The following is a 16,741-nucleotide window of genomic DNA, read 5'->3' as shown; positions in this document are numbered from 1 at the left end:
TCAATGTGATCAGTGCTCACAAACTCCTCAAATTCAATATTTGGATTGTAGCAAAATCTGAATGATGTATTTGTGTACCTGGCACTATGATTCTGAACACACCTGCCAGCAGGTGGATCAATTAGGAATCAGTGGCACGGTGAGCAGAACAACTGAGAGGAGCGGGCCTCTTTTTGGCTATATTGACTGCTGTGGAAGAAATGGCCTGCTCATCGGTGTGTCATATAAAACATGCAACAGAAAACATGAACTGAGTAATACTTCTTTTTTACCAATTAAACTAAATATGTGACTGTATAAAATCTTCAGACAGTAATGAAGAATCTCCTAAACCATCGAAAGACAAATAAAATTCACTCTCCAAATCTAAAAAGCTTGGTTGTTTATAGAGAAATATCAATCAGACTTTAAATAATCAGCAGTGGGAACGTGGATCCTGACCTGAGAGTTTCCAGTGTACAATGTGGACTCTGCAGTGCAGCAGACAGAAGCTTCACTCCTGAATCCTGCAGGTCATTGTAACTCAGGTCCAGATCTTTCAGACAAGAGGACTGAGATTTGAGAACTGAGGACAGAGCATCACAGCTTCTCTTTGAGAGTTTACAGCGACTCAGTCTGAAAAAACAGACAAACAAATTAATTAAATCAGTCAAATGAAACATTTTTTAAAAGCCAGCATACAATACAATTAATGGTTATCTAAATAGTTTTATTAGAACACAACTTAGAACACACATCAGCACTTACTCCTTGTAAGCTCCACCTGCTCCACCTTCTGAGTCAGAATACATGAGAACAAACTGTAAATCTAGTAGAAACATAATTTCTGACTCATGATTGGAAATGTAATCTTCTCAGATCCATTTATACATTTTAGAGCCTGATACTGAAATATAGCAGTGGACAGCATGGACATTCACAACAGCAAAGATTACAGAAGACGACTCTGTTCAGTAAATATTACACTCATGCTGCCAAGAAATACCAAAGCCAGGTAAAACTCTGGTTTTTGCAGCCATCCAGTAAGACATGCTTTGTGCTGTTCTGCTGTAGTTTGTAACACCTGGTGGTAGGGCTGTTCTATATAACCATATATATCGGATGACGATATTAAAACATCTATCGTTTCATTTTACGCTATCATTTGCTTCGTGGTGTCGCAAAATAAACTGTTTACAGCAATTTTTTTTATTGCTTTGATGGTCACCGTAGCAGTAAATTTCTTAAAGTTCTCCCTTTCTTTTTTATTTAATATAACCACACTACGGATGGACAAGCACCTGTTTTTATGCGTTGTTGTTAGCAACAATGATGGTAAAACCATCACATGTCCGCTTGTTTATTTTCCACATAAACATTTCACAATAAAGCTCAAGCTTGTGCAGACTTTTCAAAATAAACTGAATCACGTGAAAAAGTATGCAGAGTATTTATAGATGAGAAGCAAAAAAGAGCTGTCAGGTGCTAAAAAATAAACCTTAGACTCAAACGTTAGAACGGGCTTTTCCCCGGAGCACGCCATGTAATAAATACTCACAAAGAAAACGGCAGCCATTACAACTTATGTCTAAAAATGTATAGTGTCATACATCAGTTAAAACACTCGACTCCAGGTACATGACGCCCAGCTGGAAACACGTCAGCTACCCAAGATTTAAAGAATTTAAAGAAAATCTTACGTTTTTGTGATTTGTATCGTTATCGGGATGATAGATGTTTTAAATCAGGATATGAGGTTTTGGTCATATCGCACAGCCCTACCTGGTGGATGAGTTGTGAAGGTTGATGAAACAAACACTTCTGCCCATGTTGTTCTTCTAAACCTGATGTAATTTTGGCATCTGAGAGTTTTTCACACTCTATCCCAGCTACAAATGAGCGCACAACAAATAAATAACTTTACCCACTTGAATCCTTATCATTGTGATCTTACAAAGCTTCAAACGACGCATCGACTGTTAAATCAGTCGTCGACGATTCTGATAGTCGACGTAATCGTGACTAGTCGACTAATCATGGCAGCCCTAAATCTTATAAACATCTTTTGCCATCTTACAATGCTGTGATTGCAGCCATTCCCCAACTATCTGTGAATGGTACTCATGGCCATTGATCAGTGGTCTTTGATCAATGGGCTTTGATCTGTGGTTGTTCATCAATGGTCATGAGAATTTGTATAATTATGATGAAGGAACTGACCTTCCAGCCCATTGATCCTTCAACTAGTTTCAGTCATTATGCAAATGTACTGTTTATCAGATTGGGGAAACCTGCAGTCAGCTGAGACTAAAGAAGTCACTTGGATCAGTGATGAAACGTTTCTCCCACTGAAAACTATATATCGCGATTTATTCTTTTCTTCTGTATAACATGTTTCCCATGCTATAAGACGCTCTCAACACCCTTTAATTATCTCAAAAATCGACATTGCACTTTATGTATAAATTCTGGTTGTGGTTACTGACCTATTTTAACCGATTTTATGTGGTACACGGCACTCAAAAATCTGTCAAAAAATGTTTTAGTATGACTTTGGTAAGCTACGAAGCCACACCGCTTGATGGACTGTCAGAGCATTACGGCTGCCGTAGTCAGGAGCCTCGCAGAATAATCTGGGTCCAAAACTCCGTCCCCTTGGGTCCCAAGCAGTGTTGCCAACTTAGCGACTTTGTCGCTATATTTAGCGAGTTTTCAGACCCCCTCAGAGACTTTTTTTCTAAAAAGCGACTAGCGACAAATCTGGTGACTTTTTCTGGGGGTTTTGGAGTCAACATTTTGACGTGAAAGCACGTCTCGCTCTTACTCTCAACAAGCAGCGAGTGATGCGGTGGGCACCTCGCCCGTGCCAAGCAGTCACAGGCAGCAGGTAGTCCTCAGTCGCCAATAGCTGATGTCAGAGCAGGAGATATTCACCCCTATGCGTACACACTGCAAATGAATCGCGCATTTGCGCATTTTTATCCATTTGTTAATGGATAAAAATGTTCTTATTTTATTTTTACTCTTATAGGGCACAAGGTTCAAAACTACTTATAAAGACACACACACATATCCGCCAGAGTGGCTATTTTGGGTCACTTTTGCCAGCCCCAAGTTCAGATAAAGGAGGAGGGTTGGAATTGTGACATTAAAAATAACAATAATTGTTAAATAAATTTAATTTGTAGTTCTAAATATATTCTAAATGCTTTTAGGGTGTAGGGTGTTTTTTTTTTAAATTACTTTATGTCTCTTCCACAATGTTCTTCTCTCTCCTACAGCGTCTGTTACAATTACATAGGCATGACCAATTATGTAAATTAGGCGATGATGTCATTTAGCAACTTCTAGCGACTTTTACGACAGCCAATGGTGATTTTCCTTACTGAGGAGTTGGTAACACTGGTCCCAAAGTCAAACGAACACTGCGGCATCACTGAGGGTTAAAAACTGTCTAAATTCTTTCATCTTTAATAAAATGATCAGTGTTGCTGCTTTACCAAGTTTAGGAATTAAGTTAACCAGCCAGGCATCGATGAAAACAGAATTTATTAAATTAAACAGAGTTAGAAGTTAGCAGGAAGTTAGCTCACTAGTTTCCAGCTAAACATGATATAGCATGTTCTGACTGAGAGATTTCTGAAAAAATTCAAATGTACAGCTCTGCTATCACTTCTAACATAAATGAAGACAGAAAACTAAACAGCATTGATGTTTGTAGGGTTACTGAAGTTGGACTAGCTGGTATATAATGATGTGCTACATGATTGCTAGCAACACAGCTATGTTAGCATAACATAAACACAGTGAAGCTGAAGGATAAAGCTAACTTTTATCACTCGATAAAAGTTATTGTGAGGGTTTCTGGTGGTTACGGATAAATGCAATCGCATGGCAGGATGCTTTAAATAAAAAAAAAACCTCAGTCTGGAGAGCAACTGAGATACTCCATCCACAATATAAGGTTAGTTATTAATATACTGCAGCAACATAGGAATAGAGAAAATTCAACATTAATGAATCAATGGTACGGAAGTGGAGGAAGCGCAGTTTTTGGCTTTCCCCATATTCCAAAAGTGCTTTGTCTCTTTGCTATTACTGTTGCCCAGCATAATTTGCAGATGATATTGCTTGCAGCTGCTACGATGCTTTCAACCAAAACAGGCACAGCTTGACAAAACCATCAACATGCACTACCGCGGTTGAGCAGTATAGTCAAAATCTCTACCGTTGGCCAAATTCATAGCGTTTCTGCCATATACCATTTATACCGCCCACCCAGCTGCTTAATAAATGGGTGAGGCAAATACATTTTACCATCGACATGCTAAACTCTCAAGAGAGGCGGCTCTGACAGAGACGTACCATGTTTCTAGATGAGAATACGATTAAAAAGGTGCTTGACTTCACTGAGAAGGCTCGTCTAGCACAGCACAAGAAGTCTAAGTCCAGGCAACAAAGGAAGTTTGACTTACTTGTTGTAAGCCGGAATCCACAGCAAAATACGGAGAGTGTCTGCAGTGGCCAGAAGAGAGAAGGATGCGACACCGAGGATGTGGACAAGTGGGTGAAGAATTTGTCTGACAGGCAGCTCACCCAAACAGAGAAAAACATCCTTGCTAAAGGGTTGAATTTTGCTGTCACACTTAGACAAATCCCACTAGTGGAACTGATCACTGCCACAGAAACAGCAATTCAAAAGAACAATATTGCATAAGTGGAAGCAGAGCAACTACGGACAAAAGTTTCGGCCTGTCTCAGCAATGCAACCCCCCCCCCCCCCAGCATCCAAGGAGGAAAGGAAGGCACTCGCATCACTTAGTAATGACAACAACATTATCCTCCTTCCGGCAGACAAGGGTAGGTGCACAGTATTGCTAAACCAAAAGACTATCGTGAGAAAATTTTATCACTACTCAGTGACGAAAATACTTATGACCCCTGAAACGAGACTCAAGAAGTGGTTACAGGAAGAGGGTGAAAAACTGTCTGAAGCAGTTAGAACAAGACAATGCTATTGACCCGACCTCATACCATAGGCTATACCCAGGGGAATCTACACCAAGTCTGTTTGGTTTACCGAAGATACATAAACAGGGTGCATCTTTAAGACCGATTGTCTATATGATCAACTCAGTCACCTATAACATCTCTAAGTTTCTGGCTTCGATCCTCAACCCGCTGGTAGGCAGCTCTGAACACCACATCCAGAACACCTTGGATTTTGATGAGAATGTGACAGATGTCATTATGGAGGCAGATGAAACCATGGTCTAGTACGATGTTACATCTCTCTTCACTTGCATAACAGTCACGGAAGCGTTGGAGGTAGTTCTTAAGAGATTACAGGATGATACCAACCTCAGCAACAGGACCACTCTCAGCATCGACCAAGTGTGTTTGCTTTTGGAACTGTGTCTTCATTCCACCTACTTCACATACAACGGTCAGTTCTACAGGCAGAAACATGGGTTTGCCATGGGTTCCCCAGTTTCACCCATCGTGGCCAATTTGTACATGGAAGAAGTGGAAAAAAAGGGCTTTGCTATCCTACCCTGGAACACCACCAAGTCATTGGTTCAGGTATGTGGATGGCACCTGGGTGAAAATCAAATCTCAGGATGTACCACATTTCACGGATCACATTAACTCTGTGGACCGACACATCAAATTAACCAGGGAGGACATGAAAAGTGGCAGGTTAGCCTTCTTAGAGTGTGAGATTTCCATCAGTAATGGGGGACATCTAAAAGCTGATGTGTACCGTAAACATACGCATGCGGATCAGTATTTAAGATTTGACTCTCATCATCCACTGGAGCATAATCTGGGTGTCATCAGGACGCTACAAAACAGAGCAAACACCATCCCCACTGACACAGCGGCCAGGGAAGCAGAAGAACATCACACCAAGAAGGCCCTGTTTAAATGTAGGTATCCCAGCTGGACTTTTGTCAAACCTGGGAAGGCGCCAAAAGAAAGCCCCAGCTGATCCAGGAGAGAAGGACAACCGCTGCCTAAGCGAAAACCTGTAGTGATCCCATATGTGTCAGGGATTTTGGAACAGTTAAGGTGCATTTTTTCTAAACACCTTATCTCTGTGGCATTTAAACCCCAAATCACGCTGCGCCAAAAATTGGTCCACCCCAAGGATCGGGTCCCCCAACACAAACAGAGTAACATCATTGAACATCATTGAACACGCTTTCAATGAGGAGGATGTACACATCGTGGTCAGGGAGGAACGCTGGTTTGAGTGTGGAGTCAAGGAGGCCATTTACGCGAAATGGGAAAGAGTATCTCTGAATCGAGGAGGGGGCCTAAGGGTACATCTTTCGCTATCTTACATTGCTGTGTTTGAAGCCATTCCCCAACTCTCCGTGAATGGTACTCATGGCCATTGATCAGTGTTCTTTCATCAGTGGGCTGTCATCAGTGGTTGTTGATCAATGGTCATGAGAATTTGCATAATTATGAAGAAGGAACTGACCTCCCAGCCCATTGTTACTTTAGTGGTGCTAGTTTCAGTCAGTATTCAAATGTACTGTTTATAAGCACATGAACATGTTCCCTCTAAGCCTGAGAGAAAAAAGAAGGAACACACACACATGTAAAGGAAGCAATTAAAACATGCGGTTATCCTAATTGGGCATTTATAAAGTCAGCAAAGGTGCACAGAAAAGAAGATCAGACACCAGCGAGGGAGGATAAGAAAGACAGACGCAACAACATTGTCATCTCCTATGTAGCCAGTGTATCAGAGAAACTCAGGAAAGTTTTCTCCAAGCACGACATCCCAGTGTACTTCAGACCCAGCAACACACTCAGACAAAAACTGGTTCACCCGAAAGACAAGCTCAAAAACACAAATTTAACAACGTGGTGTATGCTGTACAGTACAGCGAGGAATGCCCAGACCTCTACATCAGAGAGACCAAACAGCCACTGCACAAGCGCATTGCACAACATAGAAGAGTCACCTCCACAGGACAAGACTCAGCAGTCCATCTGCATCTAAAGGACAAAGGTCACACGAGGATGCCAACGTTCACTTTTGGACAGAGAGGACAGATGGTTTGAAAGAGGAGTGAAAGAAGCCATTTACGTCCACTGTGAGCGACCATCTTTGAACAGAGGTGGTGATTTACGACACCAAATGTCTGCCATCTATAATCCAGTTTTAAGTTCCCTCCCCAGACGCCTTAATGCCCACTCACATCCTGGGCCACCTAACCTCAGGAATTCACATGACAAGGTGGGGCCAGGTTTCACAATGACCTCACCCGAAACCCTGGCTGATTAGGTCCCACACCCGCTTTCACACCTTGGCTCATATGATTAGAGGATCATCAGGGGGTCCTTTGTCCCTCTTTGGGGGGATACTCCCACTGGGTTTAAATCAAGGACTCTTGGCCATTTGACCTTAGAACTGAAGAAGCTTCTCGGATGAGAGGTGAAACGTCTTCAAACAACTTAAAGAAGTCCAGAGCATCCTTAGCAAACTCCTTTGAATAAACAATTCAGATTCACTGAGTAATTCAAATGCAAACGCTTTGTTTAATGCATGAGCCACCACGAATGTAAAAGAGATTGTTTCATAAAAAATTGTTACTAAAAAGTAGACCTGCAGTAGAAATGTATCTAGGAGCATACATGTGAATATAAAGTATTACAACATTGGGCACATGCAGCGCCAGTTTTTAAACAAAGACTGATAACACAACAGCAGCAGTGATGATCGTAGTTTATGGTGGATTCAGCATCTCGACTACACCGAGTTCTTGAACCATCAAAGAGGTTACAGTTGTATTGGAGAAATTCGAAAACCTTAAGATGCAAATTCATACAAAGACAGAAATCCTGGTGAAATAAATTACTGACAGAGTTGGATGTTAAAAGTAAAGATATGAGTACAATTGTATTTACAGAGCTTTGTTGGAGGCTTTCACCACTGGCAGCAGCCTCAGAAGAGCCTCCTCTGAAGCAGAGTATTTCTTCAGGTCAAACACATCCAGATCTTTTTCTGATGACAGTAAGATGAAGACCAGAGCTGACCACTGAGCAGGAGACAGTTTATCTGTGGAGAGACTTCCTGATCTCATGTGCCTTCTAAATGTGAAACTAAGTCTAGAGTGAAATTGCTTGTTTCTCATGTACTGTTGGATCTCCTCCACTAGAGAACGATCATTCAGTTCATTCAGACAGTGGACCAGATTGATGCTTTTCTCTGCAGACAGATCCTCACTGAGCTTCTCCTTTATGTACTGGACTGTTTCCTGATTGGTCTGTGAGCCACTTCCTCTCTGTGTCAGCAGACCTCGTAGGAGAGTCTGATTGGTCTGCAATGAAAGACCCAGGAGGAAGCGGAGGAACAAGTCCAGGTGTCCATTTGGACTCTGTAAGGCCTTATTCACAGCACTCTGGTGGAGTGATTTTAAATTGTTCTTCTTTTTAATTAATTTAGGCCACGTGGACGTTGTTTGTTGTTCTTCCAGCAGATTGAGTCCAGAGTTGATGAAGGTCAGATGGACATGAAGAGCAGCCAGAAACTCCTGAACACTCAGATGGATGAAGCAGAACACCTTGTCCTGGTACAGTCCTCTCTCCTCTTTAAAGATCTGTGTGAACACTCCTGAGTACACTGAGGCTGCTCTGATATCGATGCCACACTCTGTCAAGTCTGATTCATAGAAGATCAGGTTCCCTTTCTGCAGATGATCAAAAGCCAGTTTTCCCAGAGACTTAATCATCTTTCTGCTCTCTGGACTCCAGTGTGGATCTGTCTCAGCTCCTCCGTCATACTTAACTTTCTTCACTTCGGCCTGAACCACCAATAAGTGGATGTACGTCTCAGTCAGGGTCTTGGGCAGCTGTCCTCCCTCTCTGGTTTCCAGCACATCCTCCAGAACTGTAGCAGTGATCCAGCAGAAGACTGGGATGTGGCACATGATGTGGAGGCTTCGTGATGTCTTGATGTGGGAGATGATCCTGCTGGCCTGCTCCTCATCTCTGAATCTCTTCCTGAAGTACTCCTCCTTCTGTGGGTCAGTGAACCCTCTGACCTCTGTCACCATGCCAACACATTGTGGAGGGATCTGATTGGCGGCTGCAGGTCGTGTGGTTATCCAGAGGTGAGCAGAGGGAAGCAGTTTCCCCCTGATCAGGTTTATCAGCAGCACATCCACTGAGGTGGACTTTCTAGGGTCAGTTAGGATTGTAGTTTTGTGGAAGTCCAGAGGAAGTCGACACTCATCCAGACCATCAAAGATGAACACAACCTGGAAGTCTTCAAAGCTGCAGATTCCTGCTTCTTTGGTTTCAGTAAAGAAGTGATGAACAAGTTCCACCAAGCTGAACTTTTCATCTTTCAGCACATTCAGCTCTCTGAAAGTGAATGGAAATATGAACTGGATGTCCTGGTTGGCTTTGTCTTCAGCCCAGTCCAGGGTGTATTTCTGTGTTAAGACTGTTTTCCCAATGCCAGCCACTCCCTTTGTCAGGACTGTTCTGATTGGCTCCTCTCTTCCAGTTGAGGCTTTAAAGATGTCTTCTTGTCTGATTGTTGTTTCTGGTCTGACTGGTTTCCTTGATGCTGTTTCAATCTGTCTGACCTCATGTTCATCATTGACCTCTGCAGTCCCTCCCTCTGTGATGTAGAGCTCTGTGTAGATCTGATTCAGAAGGGTTGGGTTTCCTGCTTTAGTGATCCCCTCAAACACACACTGGAACTTTTGCTTCAGGGTGTATTTAAGGTTACGATGACAAACTGCAGCTGGAAGTTCTGAATGAGAAAAAATATGTAGAATATCACTTGAAAGTGGAAATAAACACTTAATTCCAAAAAGAATGAATCTTTTAAACATGTTGTTCCATCTCATAAGACTTTAGTAAATGTTCATTTATCCAGCAGTTTAAATTTTTATAGAAATTCTCTTACTGCTCTGCAGACGGTCAGCCAGCTCCTTCATCTTCATTCTCCTCAGGAAGTCCACTGTGATCTTCACAAATGCCTCTCTGCTGCTCCTGTCCTCATCATCCTCCCTCAGACCCTCTAAGCATTCTGGGTAATCTGAAGTCAGAACCTTCTGGATCTTCTTCAGCTCGTTCTTCACAAAAGTGATGATGTTGTCCTCCAGCAGCTGGAACAGAATACTTTATGAATGACCAGATCAGACTGAAATCATGGAGCCAAACATCAGATCCATGTTGGACACACTGACAATCCACTGGTCTACAAAGAGCAGCATGGAGATGACTGTGAACAGAATAGATGTTAAAGTAGTTGTTGTAAATGTACAGACCATAAATATGGAGTCCAGGTGTGTTTGATGCTGCTGGGCAGACTGACCACTGGGAACCTCTGACCTCTGCTGGTCCACTCTGTGGAAGAACCATGAAGAATTAGTTCAAGCACAGGATAAAGATCCAGTAGTTTCTGCTCAAATAACTTAATCTGAATCAAGTTTGTCAAGTTTTAAACTCTCAGATTGTAAAAATATCAGCAATTTTCAGTCTGTTTTTTATGGACTCACTTTCAGTGGTGATGTCAGGGATGATTTTGAAGAAGCTCATTAAACTGAACCATCAGCAGATCACTGCTCCAAACCCAGAACATTATCCGAGGTCTCCCTCCACCACCAGAACACCAGCTTTACTAACGTGGTAGATCAGTGTAGTACAGATTAATAGCTGATGAGTCATGTCATCAAAAATCACTGAGTGCTTCACATCAGGCCCTCTGATGTTTCTGTAGATATTTTGCATATTTAATGAATGTCTGAAAGTTTTACAGTCTTTCTATGAATACAGTGGAAATGTTGTGTTATAGTTGTTGGAGTCAAATTGTTAAATGTTGTCATTGTGTTACTTAAATTTGTAAAGTCTTAGTTCAAGCAGCAGGATCAAAGACATTCCTTTGTCTCTGATCACCTCTCCAGCCACTCTGTTGGTGGGGGAGGCTGAAAGTGCTTTATTATAGGCACATCCTATCTGAAAGTTCTGTTTCTTGTGTAGTAAGCTTCCTGCTTTTATGATTCTTTTGGTGGGCAGGAGGACACACAAACGCACCCCGATGACACACACATTCTAGCACATGCACACGAGTGCTTACACTTTCACACAAATAGACACACAGTGTCTTGTCTTTTGTAACCATGCAGCGAGCAGAGGCCTGAGTCGGGGTCAGTCTGTGGTAGGGTTCAGAGTGCGTTCCTAAGACACCGACTGGGGCCTTCCTGGGGCAAGTAAAATCGATCGATCGCTGATCGCTGGGTATTGACTTCCAGCTTGAGTGAACGCTGGCGCGCCTGGCTGCCGCTTATTTGGATTCAGATTTGAATGTGATTTGACTGAACAGGGACATTCACACTCAGCACCACATCGGTCTCTGTCAGGGATTGATTTGCACCGCTTGTCCTCATCATCTGCTATTTCAGCTGAATGTACTCTGACGTCTTCTTCTGACATGACCTGACTGGACCCATTCCCTCTATCATAGCTACTGTATACCCCCCCCCCCCCCCCCCAAACCTATCAACTCTTATGAGGGTAATGCAAGGACTCTGCTTTCAGTTTTTAACAAACTAATTCAACCCCCCAACGCTTTACCACCACACTTCTATTCCTCTGAAACCTGCAACTCCCTGATGCTGTTCTGGACTACGAAAATCAATAACATCCACCAGCAACTCAGATCAAATGTTGTGTCTCCCCTCTCTCCAGAACCTTTTCTCCTTTTTGAGCCGTTTTCCACTTTTCATCTTCCTGATTTATCTGATATTTCTGAGTTCATATGTAAATCAAAGCCTGCCACATGTCATCTTGAACCCATGCCCACGGGGCTTGTAAAATCATGCCTCTCTTCTTTACTCCCACTTAACTCTGCTATCATTCACTCTTCTCTCACCACCGGTATCATTCCCTCCTTATTGAAGACTGCTCTAGTCACTCCTATACTGAAAAAACCTTCTTTAGATCCCAACAACTTTAACAACCTCTGTCCGATTTCCAATCTACCCTTCATTTCTAAAATACTCGAAAAAGTGGTTGCAGCTCAACTTCATTTACACCTGGTTAATAATAACATCTAAGAGAGATTTCAATCTGGTTTTCGCTCATGTCACAGTACAGAAACTGCTTTACTTAAAGTCACTAACGATCTAACGAAACACCATTTCTCACTCTGTACTTCTGAGCAGACTTTCCTCTCTCGGCATCTCTGACACACCCCTCGCCTGGTTTCAATCATATCTCCTCGATCGTAACTAAGATCATTCCACTCTCGTCTATTCCCCGTCACCTCTGGTGTACCCCAAGGCTCAGTCTTAGGCCCTCTTCTCTTCATAATATACATCCTTCCTCTAGGTACCATTTTCCGCAAATTTGATCTCCAGTTTCACTGTTTTGCTGATGACACCCAGTTATACCTCTCTTGCAGACCTGACTCCTCCTTCCCCACCATCCTCCCTTTCAGAATGTCTATCCGAGCTAAAATCCTGGTTTACCTCAAAGTTTTTAAAGCTCAATGAGGATAAAGCTGAGATCCTCTTTATTGGCACAAAATCCAACCTTTTAAAGGCGAACCATTTCTCACTCACTATCGATAACTCCACAGTTTTCCCTTCTCCTCAGTTTTCCCTTCTCCTCAGGTTAAGAGCCACGGTGTCATCCTAGACGGTTCACTTTCCTACAAATGTCCCATTAATAATCTCACCTGTTCTGCCTACTTCCATCTACACAATATTAACAGATTACTTCGAATGTTCCCTCTAAGCTGCGCACATGCGCAATTGCGCACTGCTGGCATGGTCTCTGCGCACAGAAAATCTGCGTTGTGCACAATAAAAATTAATTAATTAAAACAAATATTTTAACAATTCTGTTTCGCAGTGTTAGTCAGTAAGTGACTGGCTGCTCTCATATTGTATTAGAACGATGCCACTTTATCCCATAGTCCAGCCAATAATGCCATTCACATTCGTATATACGCAGCTAATCACAGGCTATGACAGCGTCCTTATGTGCCGACACCGACGGTCTTTAGCTGGCAAAGCGGCGTGGCTGATGTGGAGTGAAGCAGGTGAGCAGGAAAGACGGAACAATTGACGGGAAAGTGTGGACTTTACACCAGTTTTTAAATTGTGTTGATAGGCCACGTAAAACCAGAGTTATGATCAAAATATATGTAATGTTTGGTTTTCTTCCTGAATACTGTCATTGTTTATATTTACTGCGGGAAGAAACGGTAAAAACAGCGTTTTATAAGAAAAAGGCTCGAAAGCCTGGGAGCAAACACAAACTCCACCCCCACCCTTTCCTATTCGCCCATAAAAGTACCATGTCGACCAATCAAAAAATGATATGGCAACACGGCATCTAGTTGTTAAGAAACGGGGGGAAGTTTCAGGAGTGAAGGCGGTGCTTTGAGATGTGAGAGATTTGCGATGTTCAGTGCAAATCTTGTGTAGTTAGTGTGTAGTGTAGTCAATAGTTTTGTTGTGTGTGTCAGAACAATGAGGCGACTGCTGAATGTTACAGGAGTTACAGGAGTGATACATCTCCTGTTGTCAGGCCTGCAGGTATCAGGCTGTTGTTCTCCTTTATCTCATAGTGGACAGAAATTATTTTTTGGAGTGGCACAAATAATTTGTGTGGCATCAGATTTGATGCAGAACAGCTGATTGTTCTGTAAATAGTTTGAAATGTTTATTTAAAAACGCCTTGGCTGCATTTAAAAAAATAGCTGCAAAAAACGTTGTTTGCCAAACTGAGTTACTTTTTTGAAGAAGTAACTATATAATTAATTGCCAAACATTGGTCATTATATACTGTATTTTGCAGACAGAGAGTTACAGGACTCTCTCCCAGACCACAGACTCATACTCATAATACAAGTCAGAGCTTTTTTTTTAAAGAAAGAAAGTTGTGTTTTCAAAATTGGAGTTCATGTTATTTTTACTTCCAATAGTGTTAACATACTACACAGGTCAATGACTAGATTTTTTCTACATTTTCATTGTAAGTGGGCTAATGCAGTTAATTAAAAGCAGTCTAACATAAATTTAAATGCTGTAATTTGATTATTTTAATAAACCATGTAACTTGGATGGATTCGATGCTGGCGTGACCAAAGTGCACAAGTCTGATGTCGCTCACAGTGGTCCAAGGGATCGCTCAGGGAGTTTGTGTGTTTGCTCAGACACATAAAAAATTAGAGGGAACATTGATTACTTCCTTCTCTTTCCACCCAGTCTATGGCCATTCTTGTCCACAGTCTTGTTACATCCCGTATTGACTATTGCAACTCTCTTCTGCATGGTCTCCCCCCAAATATCCCTCCATAAGCTTCAACTGGTTCAGAACTCTGCTGCTCACATTATCACCAGAACCCCCTCCTACCAGCACATCACCCCTGTTCTTCAGGAACTTCACTGGCTCCCTGTGAAATTCCGGATAATATTCAAACTTCTTCTGCTCACCTTCAAGGCCATTCATAACCTCGCTCCTCCTTACCTTTCTGACCTGTTAACCACTACCTGTTCTTCCCGCTCACTTTGATGTTCCTCTTCTGTCAAAGAATCGTTTCAGCAAGCAAAGAAAGACACAACTCAAACATGTAGATCTACATGGGCAATGTCTCCGCAGAGACACGCGCCGAGACATCAGTTCTCTCTTTATTTAAAGACAGCTCTTACGTAGCATATTTCAGGGCGCCACCCCTTGTGAGTACGGAAACAACTCCTTAAAACAGGGGTAGGCAACCTTTCTGATGGCGAGTGCCATTTAAAATTTCCTCAGAAGTCAGTGTGCCATATGATTGCATTAGCAATAAATTTAATAACGTTCTATATGAACAGTTACACATTATATAGAACCACTTTATAGAATTATATTTGTTTGCAAATGTTGGCAGCTATCAGCGAATAGTTATCAGCTATTTTGAAACAAAAAAAAGACACTTTTTATCCATAACAAGAACTCCATAACAGCAAATGAACTGTACAACAGAAAATACAAATGCTATTTATGGTCTCCTCACAACAATGATAAGAAAAATAAACTGGGCCAATATGGCATGTTTGTTAATACAGAGACACACATGTTAATGTGATCTCTGGTCTCCCACTCAGAGACACAGGTCTCCGAGTGTCCAGCATTCAGACAGCTACCTGAGGACACTCATGTGAGAGAAAATCTGCTCACACAGATATGTAGAGCCAAATACTTTCAATAAGGCCTCTGCAGTGTTCTGAAGACAGTTAAACTTGTCAGGTAGTGATGTCCAGCAGGTGAAAATGCAAACTCCATGAACACACACAGCTGTGGATTCCAGCTGCTTCGATGTCACATTAACTGGCATTAACTCGGCCAGTTAATGCGAGACAAATCTAGCTGCTCATTAAAGATTTCTGGTTTGATCAGAAAATAAAACATTGGTCCATACACCTGAAAGTCCCAAAAATACATTGTGTCTCGAGTCTATGGATGCATTTTGACTAAAGACCGGCCCCCCAGATATTAAAGCCATAAAGCCTTTGAATGAAAACAAACGCTGTTGTGACAGTGATGTACACTGTCTTGTTGGTAAATGTATGATTTCTATTCATTTTACGTCAGATAAAAACTTTGGTTGTAAGCTTCAGATAATTATTTAATAACAGCCAGACATTTTAAATGAGAATAAGAAAGAAAAGTATTTCTTTGTGCCCCCCTTTCCCTGTTAATGCCCTACCTGGCCCCCCTGGCAAAACTTTGCTAGATCCGCCCCTGCACAGTTACCAGCTGTCAGCTACATAGAAAAGGATCCTGGTGTTATTTGTCTCTCAGAAACAGTTCATAACTTCCCTCCAACTCATTCATCTCATCTAAAAGGTAAACCTGTTTCTCCATCACCTGTTCAGCTCTGATGATTCAGTAAGGACATCTCCTGGTTTCATCTGCATGTTTCCCTCTCACCAGATAACCAAACCAATATCATGACCAGCAGCTTTACAGCTGTGGCTCCAGAAAACCTCAGCTGATACTAGAAATTAATATTAAATAAATTCTAACAACAGCTGATCAAGATTAAACGTGCTGCTGTTGTTTAGCGCGACATCCGTCGGTTTCCTCTTTCTGGCGCAAAGTGGGCGATAAATAAACAAGAGAGAAAAACTGATCAGCTGATCGTTGATCAGTTTCATGATTGAAGTAGCAACAGGAGAGGGAGGGGGGAGAATGAGAGGAGAAGAAGATGCAGCTGTGCAGCAAAGACACAGAATAACTCCAGCTGTGTGTCTTTTTCCATCCTGGCTGAAGTCCGGGACAAACTGTGTTCCTTCTCAGCTCAACACGAAACGCGTAATAATTTCTCTGAATACCGGACGATTCCGTTTGTACGGGACGGTTGGCAACTCTACTAACTAACCTTATGAATAAAATAAAGTTCACTATCAATAAAATCATAGCACCCGCCCAGCATTATATAAATTCCGTCATGCTAGCTAGCACGCAGTACGAGTTATTGTAACGGACTGTAAAACGTCAGCACAACAAAAATAAACTCCACCTAAACTTGGTTTATATCTGACCCAGATAGACTGCAGGTCATAACTTCTTACCTGAAGTTCAGTTCACCTGACGCTCCGACCGGCGGCTGCCTCGGGTCTCTCCTCCTCCTGCCTCCCCTTCCCTCATCCACCTGCTGGCCTCCACCACTTAATTTTACTGAATCTGTGGAAGCTACGCCATAGCCACCACCAAACAACTGAGTTATTTTTACACA

At 42.1% G+C, this 16,741-nt stretch overlaps 1 protein-coding gene across 1 annotated transcript; it reads right to left on the bottom strand.

The window, feature by feature from the left end:
- Window positions 1-441: 441 nt before the first annotated feature.
- LOC135932357 (protein NLRC3-like) lies at window positions 442-12,439 on the bottom strand (the record flags this gene model as incomplete). Its single annotated transcript, XM_065469786.1, has 6 exons — window positions 12,405-12,439; window positions 10,281-10,359; window positions 9,917-10,085; window positions 8,137-9,760; window positions 7,906-8,085; window positions 442-615 (listed from the first exon to the last, which is right to left on the bottom strand). Coding segments are annotated over exons 1-6 (2,261 nt in total), but the record flags the coding sequence as incomplete, so codon positions are not given.
- Between the last annotated feature and the right edge of the window lie 4,302 nt (window positions 12,440-16,741).

This window comes from Pelmatolapia mariae, unplaced genomic scaffold (genome assembly GCF_036321145.2).
Source record: "Pelmatolapia mariae isolate MD_Pm_ZW unplaced genomic scaffold, Pm_UMD_F_2 NODE_ptg000102l+_length_18695_cov_1, whole genome shotgun sequence".
In the NCBI taxonomy this organism is placed as follows: Eukaryota; Metazoa; Chordata; class Actinopteri; order Cichliformes; family Cichlidae; genus Pelmatolapia; species Pelmatolapia mariae.
The sequence above is the reverse complement of the archived record's forward strand: the minus strand, read 5'-3'. Positions and strand labels throughout refer to the sequence as shown.